Source organism: Typopeltis vanoorti, chromosome 14, assembly GCF_054136105.1.
Source record: "Typopeltis vanoorti isolate ZY-2024b chromosome 14, IOZ_Tvanoo_1.0, whole genome shotgun sequence".
In the NCBI taxonomy this organism is placed as follows: Eukaryota; Metazoa; Arthropoda; class Arachnida; order Uropygi; family Thelyphonidae; genus Typopeltis; species Typopeltis vanoorti.
Window position 1 is genome coordinate 70,196,440 of NC_143562.1, and position 19,186 is coordinate 70,215,625.

The 19,186-nt window shown below is 31.3% G+C and overlaps 1 protein-coding gene across 1 annotated transcript; it reads left to right on the forward strand.

Moving 5' to 3' along the window:
• The first annotated feature begins 11,079 nt into the window (after positions 1-11,079).
• On the forward strand, positions 11,080-17,341 carry LOC150099583 (uncharacterized). The gene is made up of 6 exons (XM_090404411.1): positions 11,080-11,259; positions 12,319-12,374; positions 12,788-12,895; positions 14,505-14,543; positions 16,720-16,764; positions 17,126-17,341. The coding sequence occupies exons 1-6, from the start codon at positions 11,154-11,156 to the stop codon at positions 17,162-17,164; spliced, it is 393 nt and encodes a 130-aa protein (XP_090260537.1). The 5' UTR covers positions 11,080-11,153; the 3' UTR covers positions 17,165-17,341.
• Positions 17,342-19,186: the final 1,845 nt, after the last annotated feature.

Consider the following 19,186-nt stretch of genomic DNA (forward strand, 5'->3'; position numbering starts at 1 on the left):
AATATTATTGAAGTAACTGTTTATCGTGGTTACATAGCCTCTCAGGTTATAAATATTAACTAGTTCTGTTTATGACAGATGACTTCAGTGTTGGATTGTCATGACATATTTTAACGTTGTTTCACAGATGCCTTGGTATATTTTATCTGGAACGGTTTGATGGCAGTAATCCTACGTTTCTTATGAGAGCATTAAATCTATTTTGTCCACTAAAAGGCAGTCGATATAAAGGCTTAATATTTATATATAAATTATTTTGTCGGTTGTGGTCCTGCTATCAGGCATGCGAATCTGATTATTCTTTGGTCACTGTTGAAGTTGTGGTTTAACAGAGTATTGATGTTTTACCTTAAATATTCTGTGTTCTCGAATTACGTCCCACATGAGTATGACATCTATTCTCAGAAGGCATATTACCATTTCGTATTGCAGTGATTGTAACGGTTGTGTTAGTTAGCGAAGAACGCATATTATTGGGTGTCAGAGAATGTTTTAACATATCAATGCAATTTGATAGCATTTATCTGGAGTTCTTTACAAATAGTTTATATGGATATTGAGATTTAGATCAATTTTTATGATGGATTGTATTCATATGTGCGTTAGTTGTGGTGTCAGTAGGGTTGGTATCCCGTGTGCAGGAGAGCAGATATCGAATAGTGAGATTGCTTTCTCTGGGTTGGAGCTGCTGGTTTTTGAACATACAGCTATAGTGAACATATATGTACACTATAGCTGTATCGCCTACCTATTCTATTCTATTAGTGGTCCTAACAGGCAATTATGCGGCCACAACCTTTTCAAGTATTCTTGGACTTCGTAACGGAATTCAAGATTAAGGTGGTTAGCCCTATGTCTCCGGTGTGCCCTATGTCTGTAGATGCGTGTGTTCACAGGGCAGGTTTGCGGGGTTGTTTTGGGGGGAAAAAAACTCGATTTTCCAGGGTGAAAAAATCCCTACCTCCGTATGAGACCGGCTAAGTCACCCTTCGTCGAAAGAGACCAGATAAAGGTTTCTCACAACACGGACGGGAATCGAATCCAGGTTTTTTTCCGACCAAAGGATTTTATCTATACCGACTGAGCTACATAGGCCTTAATCGTGTCGTCTACGTTTTCATTTTTTTTCTGTTTACTGCGAGTATTACAAAGCAGTTTTACTCAACAAGCTGAAAACGGTGATGTATAATTGTCGAAACGTGAGACCTAGTTTTCAATTACATGTATTCAAAGTTCACGTACGGACAATGGTCAACAACGAAAAATTTTCAAAGGAAGTCGCCTGTTAATGGTGAGCATCTCAAGGAAGTAAGGTTAGTCATGAAGTGTAGTCAATGCCTCCAAGTAAATTAGATCCAAAGTAAATTACACAGCATGTAGAAAATGCATTAGAAATCTAAACTTCATATTTACATCTTCTAGCCTACCGAAATGCATCTGTAATATAACTGATGGAAACGTGACGAAGAGTAGCACCTCTTCTGCGGGATGAACATAAATGTCAGCCATTAACAGTAGGAGAAAATTAATAACGGAGTCCATTTTACCGGAGACATTGTAGGAAAACGTAAAATGGAATGGAAATTAGAAATATGAACTTTGAGTTACTTAAAATTATCACAAGAACACAGATTAGAACATTTAAAAGACTGCCTGATTACCTTTTTTCAACAACTTTTCGCAAAGTAGAAAGACAAATCAAAAAAAAAAAAAAAGAAAAGAAATAAATAACTAATACAAGGACTTATTTCAATATAATAATTTCATATAAAATGATTTACTTATCATTTTATAGTGCTAAACTTTTATTTTAATTATAATTTTATTTTCGTCTTTATAATAATAATAATAATACAAATTTTGTGTTTAAGAGATCCTGTCCACCAGAGGTTGAAACGGAGCTTTTGAGACTTGTAGTAAGTATGAAGCTCTTCTTACGACAATAAATTTTACTTCAAAAAATAAAAATAAAATAAAATAAATAAATAAATAATAATAATTGCCCTTACGTGATAAATTTTATTGAATGCCGATAGTTTGCGTTGTGCAAGTTCTGGCTTTCGTTTGTAGATGGCAGCAGTGGTCTTGTTATATTAGACGCATCTGAATGAGCAGAAATAACGCTTTAGGAAGGGAAATCTTTGTTCATGCAAAGTGCTTGAAACTATTTTATTTATTATATTTATTTATTTTAAATAATGAACACTATACTCGATAAATGAGTTGATCTTACAGTAAATTAATTAAAGTACTGTTGTTTGGCTCAATATTTATTTAAAGTTAAAAAGAAAAGAGCCACCATTTTTTTTTTTTTTTTTTTTTTTTATAGAATATAAAGATTAATTAGATATTTATAATTTTAGGGCTGTGTAGAAAAAAGGATGAACGGAACATGTGAAACATCAGAAGAAGAAGGTTGCAATTCAAAACCTATGATAAGCATGAGAAGATGAATGAATCATCAAAAAACTTGGGAATTCATACAATATTACGAAGACGATATAAAAGGATGAAGAATAACGACTAAATGAGTCGTTGCTAACAAAATAAATAAAATAAATGTTAAATACAGTGGAATAAACTCATATATGGAAATATTTTGGGTCTCGTTTATTTTAATAAGCATTATATTTGTCGAATTTCTTACATTAATTAAAATGGAAATTTTAAAATGAAATAAAAAAAAGGTAACAATAGTGTTATTATCAAGCAAACAAAAATTAATATGAATAACAATTAATATTGAAATGAACAATTCCATTGTTGAAGTAGAATAAATGCACCTTAGTGGGGAAGGGTGCACACTATTCATTAAAGTGTTTCTTACTCTAATTTTATGTTCCCTATGCGGGAGTACTTGGTGAGTAACAATCACTTGATGATTGTAAAATGCTACGTATAAACCTACGACACAATGAACAATAACTTTGATTTATGTTATTATTATTATTATTTATTTTTTAATTTTAAAAGAATGTAAATTGTCCAATTTTTTTATTCAGTTTAGTTTGTCTGCTGAAGTGGGATAAAATATAATAACTGAAATAAAATATATTAATTTTGAAATATTAAAATCCATTTTCTGTATACAAATAAACAGATTTAGTTACATTACGATTTGTTGGATGACTAAATTAAAATATTAGGCGTTGCGCGTTGATCTACCTTTTTTGAAAAGTTTTGAATTCCAATTTGCTCAGAAGACGATGTATCATCACTTTAATTGGTTTATATGAAACCAAGGTTGCCCGCCTTTGACAGGATATTAAAGATTAGATGTTAAGCGGAAGTTGAAATCCTAGATAACAGGTACTATTAAATTCCTTATAGTCACTTTGTGCTTACTAATTTCAGTCCACATTCTTTTATGAGAAACAAACTTTTTTAAATTGTCTCCTGTCAGAATTAGTTACTGAAGTGCAAAATTGATAATATATTATGATGTTGCATTTGCTATTTCCTCCTAATCTGCCCACTGTTTGACGAAGGCACTCGAGAAAAATTTTTAACGATTTCTAGTGTCCCATTCAATATTCAGCCACAGTCAAGGATGAGTAGGTTCAGAGAGGCAAACAAAACGGCTAGTGCGCGTTTTTTTTTTCCTTCTTCACAAAATGATCCTGAAAACAATATTTGTCCAGATGCAAAAGCTGAACAAACATTCTTTTCTATTATATTTTTTTTCGCAGAAAGCATTTCCAGTTTTCGATAAAGTCATTTTAACAAGAATGAGTTTCTTGTACGATTTATCAAAAAAGCACAAAGCATTTATAGTTATTATAAAAGGAATACCACTTAACAAAACCCTCTGTGTATTAAGGAACACATTAACTTTCTCACTGAAATAATCACATATTCTTATAACGAACAGATTGCGTAAGCTGATAAATTATTGGCAGAATAATACACCACTACGTTTTTTATCAACTGAACTCATTTGTTAAATAATAATAATAATAATAATAATATATATTTTATTATTTTTTTTTTATTGATCTCTCAAATATTTGCATATATACAATGATCATCTTGAGTAACATTCAGTATATTATTTTACAAGGTTCAGCACTAAGTGCCACATATAATGAGATTTCAATAATAATGATGATAACTTTTTCTCTTGCTATTTTTCAAAATAACAATCACAGTAATGATTTACAATTATATAGTTCAGTGTTACACAACTTATTAATATTACATGTTGTAGTTTACTATTTTTTTGCAAAGTTTGAGAAAGTGTGTTTATACAAGTATTTACACATATGCAATCAAAATATTGCATTTCCTAATTCTCACAAACATGCAATGTAAACACATTATTTGCATAATATTTTAATAATAAGAATAATTTATTACATTATTTTTTCATGTTACATAGTAATATTATATTAATGATATTATCACATAATAATCAGAATCTTCAGTATCTTCTTTATTGTTATGTAATTTATTGACTGTTTTGTTACATTTCTGCATTTGATTATAAGGATTACGTGTAGATGGGTGATGCAAGTTAATCCCACCTACTTCGAAGATTGGGTTAGCTTTTATGAAGAGAGTGGGATTTAGCCTTCACTATTTATATTGTTGTCACTGTTTATGTATGGGATGTAGGCATTAGATGCTAGTGATTTATAATGTGTATATTAGTGTCAATGGTATATTAACTTTGTTGGTATATTTTCCAGAGTTCGTGTTTTAATGTTCTGTAGTTATCTACGTGTTTTAAATTTCTTGGTAGGTTGTTGAGTTGCGTGGGTATCTGATATGATCTCACAAAAGAACCATATGAGTTGTTGAAGGGTGTAGGAATGTAGAGAGTTGTTGTACTTTCGTTATACGATATGTGTCTCTGTTGTTTCGATAGGTGATGTTGAAGTAATTCCTTGTTAATGTCAAGTAGTGTTTCAAGTTTTTAATACTCAGGATTCTGTGTGTCGCCATGTGCATTTCAGTTACTGGTTGTTGTGTGTAAGGTGTCCAGATCACTATTGACACAATTTTCCTCTGTAATTTCTAATTGTGTTAGGTATCTCTTTGATGTGTTTGCATAGATGTTATTCCGTATCTGAGTAGAGATTCGCAGATATCGCAGATATAATCCATTTAAGGGGGTAATCAATATAGAGACTAAGGTATTTTGCATGTATTACAGGTTTAATTTCGAGACATTGCCAGGTATTTTTGTTGTTAATGCAGTGATATGTGTGACAGTGTATCGATAGTGGTGTGTATTATCTACGTCCGTGTTTTGGTGCCGTTGATTAGAATTGCGTTTTGGTAGATATATGTTGTGATTTCATTTAGGTCTTGTTGTGATTTCATTTAGGTCTTGTTGTGATTTCATTTAGGTCTTGTTGTGTTTTGCAGAGAGCCATGTTGATGTCTCTGCGGATTGCTAGTAGTGCGGTGTCATCTGCGTACTGAAACATTTGACTTCTTATGGCCATGTTATGAATATCATTAGTGTATATGTTGAATAGTCTGGGTTATAATATGGCACCTTGAGGAACACCGTGTTTTATTTGTATACCCCGGCTGTGACATGTACCTATTTTTTGTTACTTGTTTTCTGTTTGAGAAATAGTTCCTGAACCATGTCTGCTGAGTATAGTTTGGTTAGTAGTATATCAGGTTCAAGTGTATCAAATGCTTTGGTTAAGTCAAGAAGTATAAGGACGGCGTATTGTTTTTGTCGAGAGCTTTGTTTATTGTGTCAGCGATGTCTTCTAATAAAGTGATGGTGCTTTTTGTTTTTTGAAAGCCGTATTGGTTTTGTGAGATCATGTTGTACTTCTCTAAATAGTTCTGCAGTCTGGTGTGTTATTTTTTCTAGAATTTTTGAGATGACTGGTAGAGTCGCTATTGGTCTGTAGGTCTTAGTATCGTTTCTTTTACCGTGTTTGTATATTAGGATAATTATTGCTGTTTTTAGTTGTTGTGGAATAATGCCTGTGTCGAATATTATGTTCACGAGTCTCAAAAGTATTGGATTTATTTGTTCAAAGTGTGTTATAAGGTCTGTGAGTCTTATTTTGGTAATATGTTTTTGTAATATAATTTATAATATATTTTAACAATAATAATAATAATAATAATAATAATAATAATAATAATAATAATAATAATAATAATAATAATAACAATAATAATAATTTTTAACATTTTATTATGTCTTGCATACATATAATAATTACATTATAAAATTATAGAAATTAAGAAAAATATAAAAATTACATTTTTTTTCAGATAAATTACATACATTATATGAACACAATTATGTATAACAAATACTTTCTCGTACATAAAGTTTTTTAAATAATAATAACAATAACTGTTTTAACGTATATTATTATAATATTCATAATGATGATTATTACAGATGTTTTTAATTAATAATTAAACTTTTTTTTAAAAAAAATTAACATTTTATTATTTCTCATTTGTAATATTAACAATTAATAATAGTAATCATTACAATTATTATTTCTCATTAATTTTTATTTATATATATTTTTTATTTTTTATTTTTAAAGTTTGAGAAAGAGTGATTATTCATACAAATTTCTGCATCTGCTTATAAGGATTACTTGTAGATGAGTGAGGCAAGTTAATCCCATCTACTTCGAAACTTGGGTTAGCTTTTATGAAGAGAGTGGGATTTAGCCTTCACTATTTGTGTGTTGCTACTGTTTATGTATGGGGTGTAGGAATTGGATGCTAGTGATTTATAATGTGTATATTAGTGTTAATGGTTTCTTAACTTTGTTGGTATATTTTCCAGAGTTCGTTTTTTAATGTTCTGTAGTTATCTACGTGTTTTAACTTTCTTGGTAGGTTGTTGAGTTGCGTGGGTATCTGATGTGATCTCACAAAAGAACCGTATGAGTTCTTGAAGGGTGTGGGGATGTAGAGGGTTGTTGTAGGTCGTGTTATACGATATGTGTCTTTGTTGTTTCGGTAGGTGATGTTGAAATAATTTCTTGTTAATGTCATGTAGTGTTTCAGGTTTTTAATGCTCAGAATTTTGTGTATTGCCATGTGCTTTTTGGATATTGGTTGTTGCGTGTAAGGTGTCCAGATCACTGTTGACACGATTTTCCTGTGTAGTGTTTCTGATTTTGTTAGGTGGCTGTTTGATGCATTTGTATTGACTGTTATTCCGTATCTGAGTAGGGATTCGCAGATACCGTGGTATAGGAGTTTTTTATGTTGGGTGGAATAATGTCTTTAACTTGAAAGAGTTTTGCTGCGATGACTCGGAGATTGGTGTGTAGATATTCTATATGTTTTGTCCATTTAAGATGGGAATCTATATAGAGACCGAAGTATTTTGCGTGTGTTACAGGTTTGAATAATAATAATAATAATAATAATAATAATAATAATAATAATAATAATAATAATAATAATAATGCAAGATTGCTCAAACTGACTATAAATACGGCCATAATGAAATAGCCAAACTAATTCATTGGCATGTATACAAAAAATATGGCTTTCCTACTTTTGATAACTGGTGGCAGCATAATAATATAGAGACTGTATTGGAAAACCAAACAGCAAAAATGCTCTGCGTCTTTAGAATAGAAACTGATCGGCATTTTGGAACACAATAGACCTGACATCACAACTATCGAACATCGACAGGTTTAGATTATCGATATTGCACTTTAACAACAAAGAACTGGAAATAAATACTAAATATCGAGATACGGCAAGCGAAGTTGGCCAACTGTGGCTTATACACACCAAAGTCATCCCAGTAGTTATCGGTGCACTTGATGCAACTTCAAAGAAGCTATCCAACTATTTACAGCAATTAAACATCAGCGAAGTGACCCCATATGACCTACAAAATTCAGCATTACTTGGAACAATTCTTATTTTTCGGCTCTACCTGACGGACTGTTCTTAGATTCTTGGGTAGAATCTGAATTGTTATGAATCGCCAGTCAACTTTTTATTTATATGATATCTTGTTTTGACTAAGTATCAATTATAAATAATGTGAATAAATAAATAAATAAATAAATAATAATAATAATAATAATAATAATAATAATAATAATAATAATAATAATAATAATAATAATAATAATAACAACAATGTTGTACAGTATATTCTTCCGAATTTCAAGGAAATTTAAAATGAAAATGCTGCAATATTTTCTTAGCAATTTGACAATTACAATTAGTTACATATGCTTACCTGATCAAAAATAAACAAATAAATAAACACTTAGATTCCTTATGAAATAGTGACGGCATCAAGGAATCTCTGAAAAGTCAATTTGGCTCGAAATTTTTGAAGAACTAGCAATGTTAAATTCCTTACTGTTTCGAATTTCTTTTTTTTCTAATATCAACAAATTTGAAAATCAATTATTTGCATCTTAGCCGGATGAAAGAGAAAATAGCTCGAGGAACAGTACTACATTTATTAGAAAAAAAATTTTTTTATACGAGAATGACTGCTTAAGTGTTCGCCATACAATTTTAGTCCATAAAATATACTCTTCTGAATTATTCTCAATATCAAGTGACCCACAAAATTTTAACTCAGTGTGTTTTGTGTCTGTTTAGAATTGATAACACTACTAGTATTATCGCATATTTAAGAGTACATTCCAACTAGCCTTTACCATGCTAGAGTTTCAGCGAAGAAAGTGTTAAACCTGATGACACGTAGTATATATTTTGTATACTAAATCACATACATCCATATTCATTTAACCGGAAGATTTAGAGAGAATACTGGTAGCATTAAGATTACCAGAATCAATTACTGATGAACATCTTTTAGCCAACCAGATAAGCAGCGGACAATAATTATCTGTATTTGCAATATTCTTGAAGATTTCAATTAATCAGTGAGCCATTTTGAAGTGGTCCATAAGTGAATCAAAACTTCATTCTGCCAATAGTCTAATCGATAATGAAGTGTTTGGTGACACAGAAATTATAATGGGGAAAAAGTTCAGACTATATGTTAATTAATGTTCGACGTTTTGAATCCGCTACAGAAAAAGTTGTAATTTTTTTCTTGACTATTACCGAAGATAGTAACAATATTAGGAAATAGACATTTTGGTTTTTAAAAGGCGTGGTTATTTAAGATTGCGAAAATGATAATTTTAGGGTTCCCAAGACTGAGTGACAGTCGTCCAAGATAATCCCTGAAAAATGTTATCAAATGTAAAATTAGAAAAACAAATTCGTCAGCATTAGACAAAAGATTCTATTGACATTAATAAATACTGTCTATAATCTATTATTCAATGGATTAAGAATGGTTTTACCATCATAAACGACAATTTTTTTCACTGCTTGAATATAAGGCGTATTGCTGTATATTGAAATTTGGAAATAGGTCATTAATTAATAAAGAAAAAAATCAGTTTGTTCTCTCTTATTAAATGAACAATTTTCCTCATTTTCTGTTGTTGTTTTTTTGTTAACATATTGATCATAAATGAATTGTTGAAGAAAAAATTGTTGCTGAATATTTTATGAAATCTCTCACACATTTTTCCCAGTTACGTATTTAGCCTTTTTATTTTGATTTCATTTATTCCACATTCTTGCATTTAATTTATTTGCTAAGTAATTGCGCAATATTTTAATTTTATTTTTATTAGCAAATGTTCATAATGCGTTTCCCTTTCAGTATATAAAAAAGGACAAACGTAGGTAGTATGGCTTTTGAGAAGATGATAGATATCTCCATTAGCGATATCTTGAATACTTTGAAAAGGAAAGCTTGGCTAATATACCTAAACAGTGACGTTAACTCAAGATATATATGGCTTATGAAAGGAAAGTTACCCAGAGAATAACAGAAAGGAATGCGGACACTTGGAGATGAGGGTCATGTTTGATTTAGTCAGATCAAGTTCATTTATACAGGACATTTAAACTAGAGTTAGAATAGGCATGTTGCCCGACAGAACAACACACAATTAGCTGAATTATTAAGAGAACATACACGTATTTATTTCTTTATCATTTTAACAACGTTCAATTTTAGCCAAAATAAAATTAACAATAAACCAAAGTACTTATTTTTTGAATGAATTTCAGAATAAAAAATATCTCTATTGCAAATCATTTATTTAATAAATCATTTGGCTACTTCCAGTTCGCAATATTTAAGAGCATAATAAATTATTTTCAAATTACGTTATGCTTACGTCACTATTTTTTTTTGTAGACTTTGTATTTATTTTACTTGTTCTCGATGTTTTTTGTGTGTGCATTTCCTCTTCATAAATAATAATCTAAAATTGAAAGATAAATCTTTTATCCTTGAGTAATGACTGGATTTTAGTTACCTTTTAGAGTTTTGTTCACTTGATAATTCTGCATTAAATTAAATAAAAACATTATCATATGTTTTGCCATTAATTACCTAGAAATTTGTTGTTATTTGGTCTCGTACTTCCTGCATAGAGAAAATGTCCTATTTTAATCTAATTTCGCAAACAGTCATTATACAATAGATCTTGGTTTACATTATTCTTGAAGTGCCTCTCACATAATTAGCCTACTTTGTCAAGTAGGTAGTCCTCTTAAGGCAACAAAGCCACATCATTAATGAAAAGCAACAGGATATCCTTGTGGATAATGGCAAGCTCGATGTTTTTGGTGAAAGTCAGGAATTATACGTGTTTTGTTATCTACTCTGCACTTAGCAGATGAATAAGAGCTTTTTTTTTTCACATAAAACAAAGCACAGATGAGTATTCTAAGGTAAACTTGAAAAGTTACTGTTTTGTGTATTTCGGCCTTGAAAAACAATGCATTATTCAAACATATTCATTTGAGAAAAAAAAACATACAGTGGAGTAGATCTTCACATAAGCACTGTCTGTTAATCAGACACAATAAACGTGTTCCTATCAACAATATTTTTAAAGTAGCTGCCTGTATCTTTCAATGCACTTGATGACGTCATCTTAATGAGTAAAATTTCAATTTCCTGTGCTCGCTTGTAGTCTAGAATACACTTCCTGATGAATTGTTCTCAATATTCAGATACTTTTACTGTCTTCTCTAAAAGTATATAAAAACCCAACTGCAACGTTCAGATTATAAATTTTCCTCCGATAACAACTCGTTTTCTACAGTTGATTTTTGCTACGTTTTGGAACATGGCTTCGGTAACTTTCGTTGTTTTTTCGTTCACTGTTATGTTGTACTTCGCAAACGGAGTTTTTGGAAATGAAGCACTGATGAAACTCAAGGAAGCGGCGTGCAGTAAGTAAATGGGTATATTTAATTAAATTCTTATTTGTTAGGAAAATTTCACATGGCATACAAGATAAAATAATCTCATTTTAAAAAAGGATTTATTAAAGTTATGCAATTTAAAAAGAAGGAAGTCTATACCATTTTATAAATGTGCAGCTAAATATAGCTCATAAACTTATCTAATTTATGAAGAGATAATGATGATGGAATAAATTCTGCAAAATACTATGGAAAGACCATTTGATGTTTGAAATACATCATGAGATCTGTGTTTTTTTAAAAACGGGTTAATTTCTTTATTTTTTCTTTTTTACTTTTTTAAATATTATTTCCTATATTTTTAACAGTAGCACAATTGTCTTCAGATTGTTATAATGAAGTTGGCAAAATTAGAAAACGTCTGAACATGTTTTGATATATTTACTAAGTTCAGATGTTTCCTATTCATTGCACAACGGGCCCAGCAGAAATCCAGTAATAAGAATAAGAAACAAAACAGTATCATAAATGTTTACTTTACATCAACTGAGATGATTTCTAAACGTCAATTTCTCTCAACCTTCAATATTATACTTATAACATTGTTTGCTTATTTCCATGATATTCCTGCATAGGAATTACAGTTCTCCAAGATAATGAAAATATTAAGAAAAAGAATAACGACCTTAAGCAAATTTTCCAATTTGACTCTGATATGCATATAAATAAATAATTTTTGTTACTGTAATTTTATAGATAGTATATCTGGATTTTTTAATGCATCAATATCATTTTTTTTTGTTGAAAACATGAATTCTGTAAGGATAGAAGATATAACTGGCAGTGATACTTCCAGCTATATCTTCATAAACTACGTTTAGTTAGCAGGCTATATTCTTCTAACTAAATGTAATCAGGATTCTTTTAGAGAGTGATTGTGTCCAATTCCGATATTGGTTTCAGGAAGAATTTTTCTTCTGATTAACGTCACTCGTGTGGTAATTGCTGGTTTTGCTGATGACCTGGATTATGTATCATTAGGTTATAATATCCTGCTGGAAACTCACGATATTCTATCCTTTACAGACGATCCACAACTTCGAGGTCAACTGTATGCTTGTTACGCCAAGTTTCCACAAGTTGTAAGTAAAAATTTATTCTTAACATATTAATTTGATATTACATCACAACTATTCCACTGTTGTATTATTTTTTAAATTTTATTTTTTTGTTTATATTCTGTTACCCCATTATATTGTCTTATGACGTCTGATTAAATCATTGCATATTTGCTTTTTAAAACAGTACCAGTAGATGGCAGCACTATAGGACTTAGTTCTTTCCACACACTAATTAATCAACAACAACGAACAAGAACACACACACACACACACACACACACACACACACCGATATTGTTGCATGCAATTGCTTGAATTGCTTGACATTCTTACGGATTCTTCTGTAAATTCTGTAAATATGAAACTTTCTTCGAATTAAATAAAATTAATCATTTTCTTGCATATAATGATATTCCCGAATGTGGTTTCTTCAGGTGATGCAGGGTATTCAAGGCTGCATGGATGAGGGAATACCAGCTGCTGCTGGAGATATGGCCAAACAAACAGAAATGCTTTGCGGTGATGCAGGAGTCAAGGAACAGGTAGACAATCTTAATCAGACTAAATTAAACTTATACAATTTACTATAAATGATTGCATTAAAAAATGATATTGGAAAAATCGCTTGATGAAGAAGCTATGTGTATGTCTGTGCATATTTTTCTGTAAAATTCGCTGTCAAGAAGACTTTCTTTTTTTTTTTTTCGAGCACAGTCGTTGTTTCTCTGAAATCATCTTTTCACTCAACAGTATCAAATTTGGTAATGTTGAGTAGCTTGTCAGCAGCTTACTCAAGATACAATAACTCGACTTTCTTTTTTTGCTTCACGGTACTTTTAAATCATCTAGTACTTAACTTTGCAAAAATTCGAAATCCGTCTATTCTTAGGATACTGTTCATATATCTTTGGCGGGTTGCGCCTAAAACCATCATGAAAATTACTGATGTTGACCAGACATTGTACTCGATCATCCTTGGTTGTCTGCTAGGCCTGTTACACATAAAGCAATTGCAGTCTAATTAAAAATAGCATTTAACTGGTATATTTTTTTAGCATTACGAATTAGCGTTCAACGGTATGCTGCACGTTAACTGTTGATTTTTCACTGTATGCAAAGGAAAACAGTTAAAGGAAGCTCATTATTTCAAAAAGCAATCGAAATATGATCCATGTTAAACAGGCGTATCAGGTTTTTCCCTGCTGTTGCTCTTCTAGTGTTTTTAACGAAGAATGACTCTTTGAAACCTATTTTCTGATTTCAGAAGTGATAGAATGAATGGCGATCCGGAAGAATTTGAACTTGTACACACAAAAAAGAGCTCTCCACACTTATCGGATCATTCATCACATCACTTAAGAGTCAGATTTCAGGGAACAATAAAAATATTTCTAATGAATTGTGGGTCTGATTTCCTAATTTGAGAAATGACTAAAGATGATATAGTAACTTCGAATGCGTCCTGTCATATTTACTGTGAGACCGGTTGCACACTTCTGTTGTTTCACGAAGAATCAAATAAAGACGTCTCTTTGCAGTAAACCTACGCTAAGAGGCTGAAGGTAAAATCACACTAATCTCACGTTAAAAGCGAGAGAAATTCTTATTTATGTTACATAACAAAGTATTGAGCAGTTTACTAACAGAAAATAATTTCTCGTTGAACATTTCATTACAACACATATACTACCAAAAAAGAAGTCGTACGTTGTAATTTTGATCCCCGATTGAATTGTCGTAAGCAATACTAATAAACAAAGAACAAAATAAATATGAGTTAAAATTAAATAGTGTAAAATACATAAGAATAAACAAATTAAAGGTACTGATACAGTTTGTCATTAGTTTCATTTAAATAATCGTGGTTAACTTGTTTTGCCTAAATTCATCATCTTGCATAGAACGAAATAGCAACAAATTAAACAGTTTTAAAGAAATAAACATTTTTCTCCTTTCCATATCTTATATAAACTTCAACAGAAACACAGATTTAGCGAAAAAAATTTCATAATGAAACTGCTAATGCTTCTTTTCACACACTCGTAGATTAATAAATGCACACCAGCCTTTGTCTAAAGTGAATGCATGAACTTTTCCAAGTAGCTGCTTCAACTTGAAATATTTGAAAAACAAATTGTTTTTCTTTTACAGGTAGAGGGATGTATCATGTCAAAGAAAGATCAAATTAAGGTAAGACGTTTTTTAAAAGAATAAGTAAGTTGATTTTTCCTTTAAATTAAAAATAACTAATTTCCACAATTTCCCAATAAATTTTTTATTGGGCGAACACAAAAATTAGATCTTCTAATTTAATGTATTCTACTTGAAGCAGCGTGGAATGTAAATCGGCAGGTTCACTGTGCTGGAAGCAAAGCTGCAGATATCTATTTTTATTTTCAAGACGCAGTTGTCCATTTACTGTTCATTTTTCTTTAGTTCGCTTTATTCAAAGCGGCTTAAAATCATCATTATAATGTGCCCTTTGAAACTTCTTTGGAATCTTAGATAAGCAATAAAAACAACAAGAAGAATAATAAGAATAATCAGCGGTACTTAGAGTTCATTAAGATCAACGATCAGCCAAGAATCCTTAGCTTTCTGAACAGTATAAGGCTTTTTGACTAAATAGGCATGTGTGTGTAACATGTTTTTCTGGACGATTTTCCTGGTGTGAGGAAGAATACCTGAGTTTCAGGGAAAAACGGGATTTTTTATACAGAGGAGCAGCAAACGTTGTCCCTCTGCATTGAAACACGCTAACACATCCTCGCCTTAAAATCTCTAATAACAGCACTGCACATCTTGGAGTAGAAACCAGGCGTTTCCAACCAAAGGATTTCGAGCATCTTTCCATCTAAAATAGACTGACATATTGAGGCGGTAAATCTTGAATGAAATTTGCCTTTTAACAACAAAAGCGTATCGTTCTACGCGAGTAGATGTTTCTCTCATTCACGATATGATAAATGTAATTTATCTTTATCAATTAAAATAGTATATGTTTACGTTTTAACTGATGTTTGACATTTGTTAACTATATTCCATAAATAATGAATATTTTAAGAAATTGCTGGTATGGATGACGCTACGCGGGAGTGCTTCTACTTTACAAACAACAAGTTGTGAGTTCAAATCTTACTTATGGTGAATATTTTATATGTGTTTAGGCTAGTTGTTGTTGTTTGGATTTACGGATGAGGTTACTAAGGTTATGAGAGTAGTGTATTATTTCTGTAATTGGTTTTCGTGCTTATTTGTGGAATGAAAGAAAAGAAATTGTCAGCTCTTGTTTAACATATCCTCGCAGGAGAGGCTCTTATATATCCAGCCAAAATAGCGATTGCCTAAATTTTCACAAAAGCGTCGTATCTATGATGCCTTTCCGTTGCAATGACACCAAAACCTTGAGTATTATAGACTAGAAATAGATTAGATAAATAGGTCTAAGGATTACCAGATTACGTAACATATGTCTTACCAATGAAATACCAAAATGCTATAATTAAAAATTTTTTGACTTGTAAAACCTATAAAACAATGGATTAAATTTCTGCTCATAAAAGAACAATGCTACTGTTTACGCAATAAGTGAAATAACCTGAAGCGTTCAATCTCTTTCGTAAAAAAGAGAATTTATGGTTTTTGCTAAGCCGTTTCAATGCAATATATGAAATCGCAATCTGCTTAGAAGATATCTTAATATCAGCTTTTTCCGAAAATTAGCCATTTAGAAGTTTTTTTTTTTTTCTCCAAAATGCAAGGAGAACCACAACCATCCGAAATTGATCATAAGCAACAGGAAAATAAAACTTGAGCTAGGGGCCAGAATATACAACAGTTCGCGTCCAATCGTCGATTTGAGCAGCGTTCAGCAATTTCACTACCCTAAGTGGTAACTCTTTAAAGATGACAGGACATTTCTGGAGAAAATTGGAATCCCATAAACAATAGGCAATAGTTTTTCGTAAATTACGCACTATATGAATTTCATTATTGGTATGAAGCTATGATTCTGTTAACTGAAGACTTGAAAAGGTTCAGTGTTTTCCATATAGAGCAAGTTTAATTGGTTATATATTCAAAGTATAGATGTAGTATTTGGAAGGTTTACATTTAGTGTGTGAAATTCGCTTAAAATGTTGCAAGAATATCTTTAATTGCGAAAGAAAAATCGTAATTTAGTGTAGTTTTTCTTAATAAATACAACTCCACTAAATTTTAATTTTATAAATTTAATCGCTGTTTTGAAAAAAAAGCACAGCTTTCCACATTTCTTGTTTTTGTTTTACAAACAAGATACGCTATCATTTCATGTTTTGTTTGGTCGTTTGCTCTTGTTTATTGAATTACATCTATTGTGTTTCAGTCTGCACTGTCTGGCGAAGAAGGAACCCAGATGATGTCGGCAATGGTAAGAAGGTTTTTCTTGTTTAGTTGTAAGTAGATGTTGAATTATACACTGCCAAAAGATCAACCTTTGCATAATTCGGTATAAAAATGAAAAACGCTCATTAATAATGAGCAGGGTCATTTTACAATGAAACATCTTCTGTGGTGGAACGTCACAGTATATCACAAACTCGATGCAAGGAAAGCTTGTTGATCCACAAGAAAGTGAATCGGATTAATCCACACAATAAATAGAAGCGCAGTGCAATTATTTCTACAATCTTAAACATTAAAGCAAAACTTAAGATTTATAACAGGTATTTTTTATTAGTTTATGTATATTCAGAAATCATCTCTTAATTGAGTGTATTGTTTTTATCCAGGAATGCTTCATGGACGTTGCGAAACAGAACAGTGGATAAATACTCAGACGACGTTTCGTTCCCTCTTAAATTGCAGATTTTATTGGATTTCCAAACATTTGTGCAATTGTACAATTTATGAAGTACATTAAATAAATATCTTTCTAGTTACCATTGCTGTTCGAATTATTATCTTATCATTATTCATGTGTCTGTCTTCACCAAATTTTTCTGATCATTCTCTACTAAATCATACATAAAAATATGGAGTATTGACTTAGAATTTTAAAACAGAAACAAAGAATATTAGCCAATTCATATTTTCAGCAATATATAAAAAACGACATACGAATATATTAAATAATTTTAAACTGATGTTTCATGTTCCCTTATTATATACACCTATTTTGCGTAGTGTGGTCTTCAATAATATAAGCCCCTTGAATTACTTCTAATCATCCCTCAATAAAAAAACCAACGAATAATAATAGCATTGTTAGGGGTAAATAGCTTTCTGCGAATTACAGTTTTCACTTGTAGTTTCTTAGCATCGGTACTTGCCAGAATTTGCTGACATGTTGTCATACAGCTACAAACCGTAACAAACATATACTTCTGTAGCACAGATATCAATGAAAGCCTTCCGAAGGTGGTCCCGTACTAGGTTATCAAAAGGTCCTTCAGCCACATGTGCTACTAAAATAAATATAAAACAAAGTCACCTTTTTATATGAACGACTCCATCCTTCAAATTGTCACCCTGTTGATATGCTTGAACGACATATGGACAGAACATTTCACCTCGATAATGAACCCTCTTCTGCAAATGCCACCGACTGTCCTGTCACTAAGAATTACTTGAAGAACGAAACTGCCAATGAGAATTATTCCATGGTAAGTTTGAGTTTAGTGATAATAACCCATTATGGGTGTCACAAAGTTCCGCTCAAAGTCCAGGTGAAATAAACTTCCTACTTCCTCATTGCACGTCCATTTTTTTCCCTTTCCTATTCATCTCTGTTACTATAAATCCTACTCAGAAAGTTCGGATATTCTGCCTCTCACTGTTCCCTTGGTTTACTTCGAATCAATTTTTCATTTCTTTGCTTCGTAAAAATGAATTCATTCTCATCAGATTTTGTTCTGCTAATGATTTCGTTCCTTACTCTTTGTGATGGATCAAAATTTGGGGCGTTGGACGAAGAAGTGTGCAGTAAGTGATAACGTGTTCATTTGTTTCATTAGATATTTAAATCGGTTTATATATATTTAATTTTATACATTAGTTTACTGAATCGTGCCGATGTGGCATAGATTTCTGGTATGCGGAAATGTTTCAACAATTCATCCTATGCGGTATAACAAATGACATTGTTGGATACTATGTTGTGAAGCAGTTTGACTACCGTGGGTAAAAATTCGGATGATATATATATATATATATAGCCGTATTTTTGTCATAATTAGCCCTACAAGTAGCTTCCAGTGGGAGTTACTTTGTAAGCGGTGTCCAACTTTATAAAAGATAGCATGGATGTAAAAGGTTTCTAATTTTAAGAACTGGTCAATATTTTAAACAATTATCTAAAAGTTGGCAACTAGGCAACTAGTTGCCAACTTTTCACGAACAATATTATCACGAACAATAATATTTCATACGAAGTATAATTTCTGGAATTGAGATAATATTCAGTTTTCTTAGTGTTGTTCAGAATGGTTCTTTTGGGAAATCATTAATTTATATCGGTATAACTTTACCTGTGAAATAAAGTATATCTGTACGGCAGTTTTTCCGTATCCACTGGCGACACACGTATATTAAACAACTGAACCAGATGCATAGAAAAAAGAAGGATTTAATTAATTTGTTATTATGGTTTTGACTTTCGACAGCACTAAACGTTCAGCGCGCAGACATTACTGGATTTCTGTGATGGGTGTTTGTTGTAGCATTGGTAAGTGCTTACAAAAAATATTTAATTATTGTTCTTATCATGTAAAATCTCCAGGAAGTCACGGACTCACAGAGGAAGACTATAATCACCCAAATCAAGTCTAACACTCTCCCTTAAATTCATTCAT

Bases quoted from the DNA above. Each gene is read 5' to 3' on its own strand.
- LOC150099583 (XM_090404411.1), top strand. From the start codon at position 11,154: ATGGCTTCGGTAACTTTCGTTGTTTTTTCGTTCACTGTTATGTTGTAC. The intron at 12,896-14,504 runs GTAGACAATCTT...TTTCTTTTACAG, and splicing joins ATGCAGGAGTCAAGGAACAG to GTAGAGGGATGTATCATGTC. The intron at 16,765-17,125 runs GTAAGAAGGTTT...GTTTTTATCCAG, and splicing joins CCCAGATGATGTCGGCAATG to GAATGCTTCATGGACGTTGC.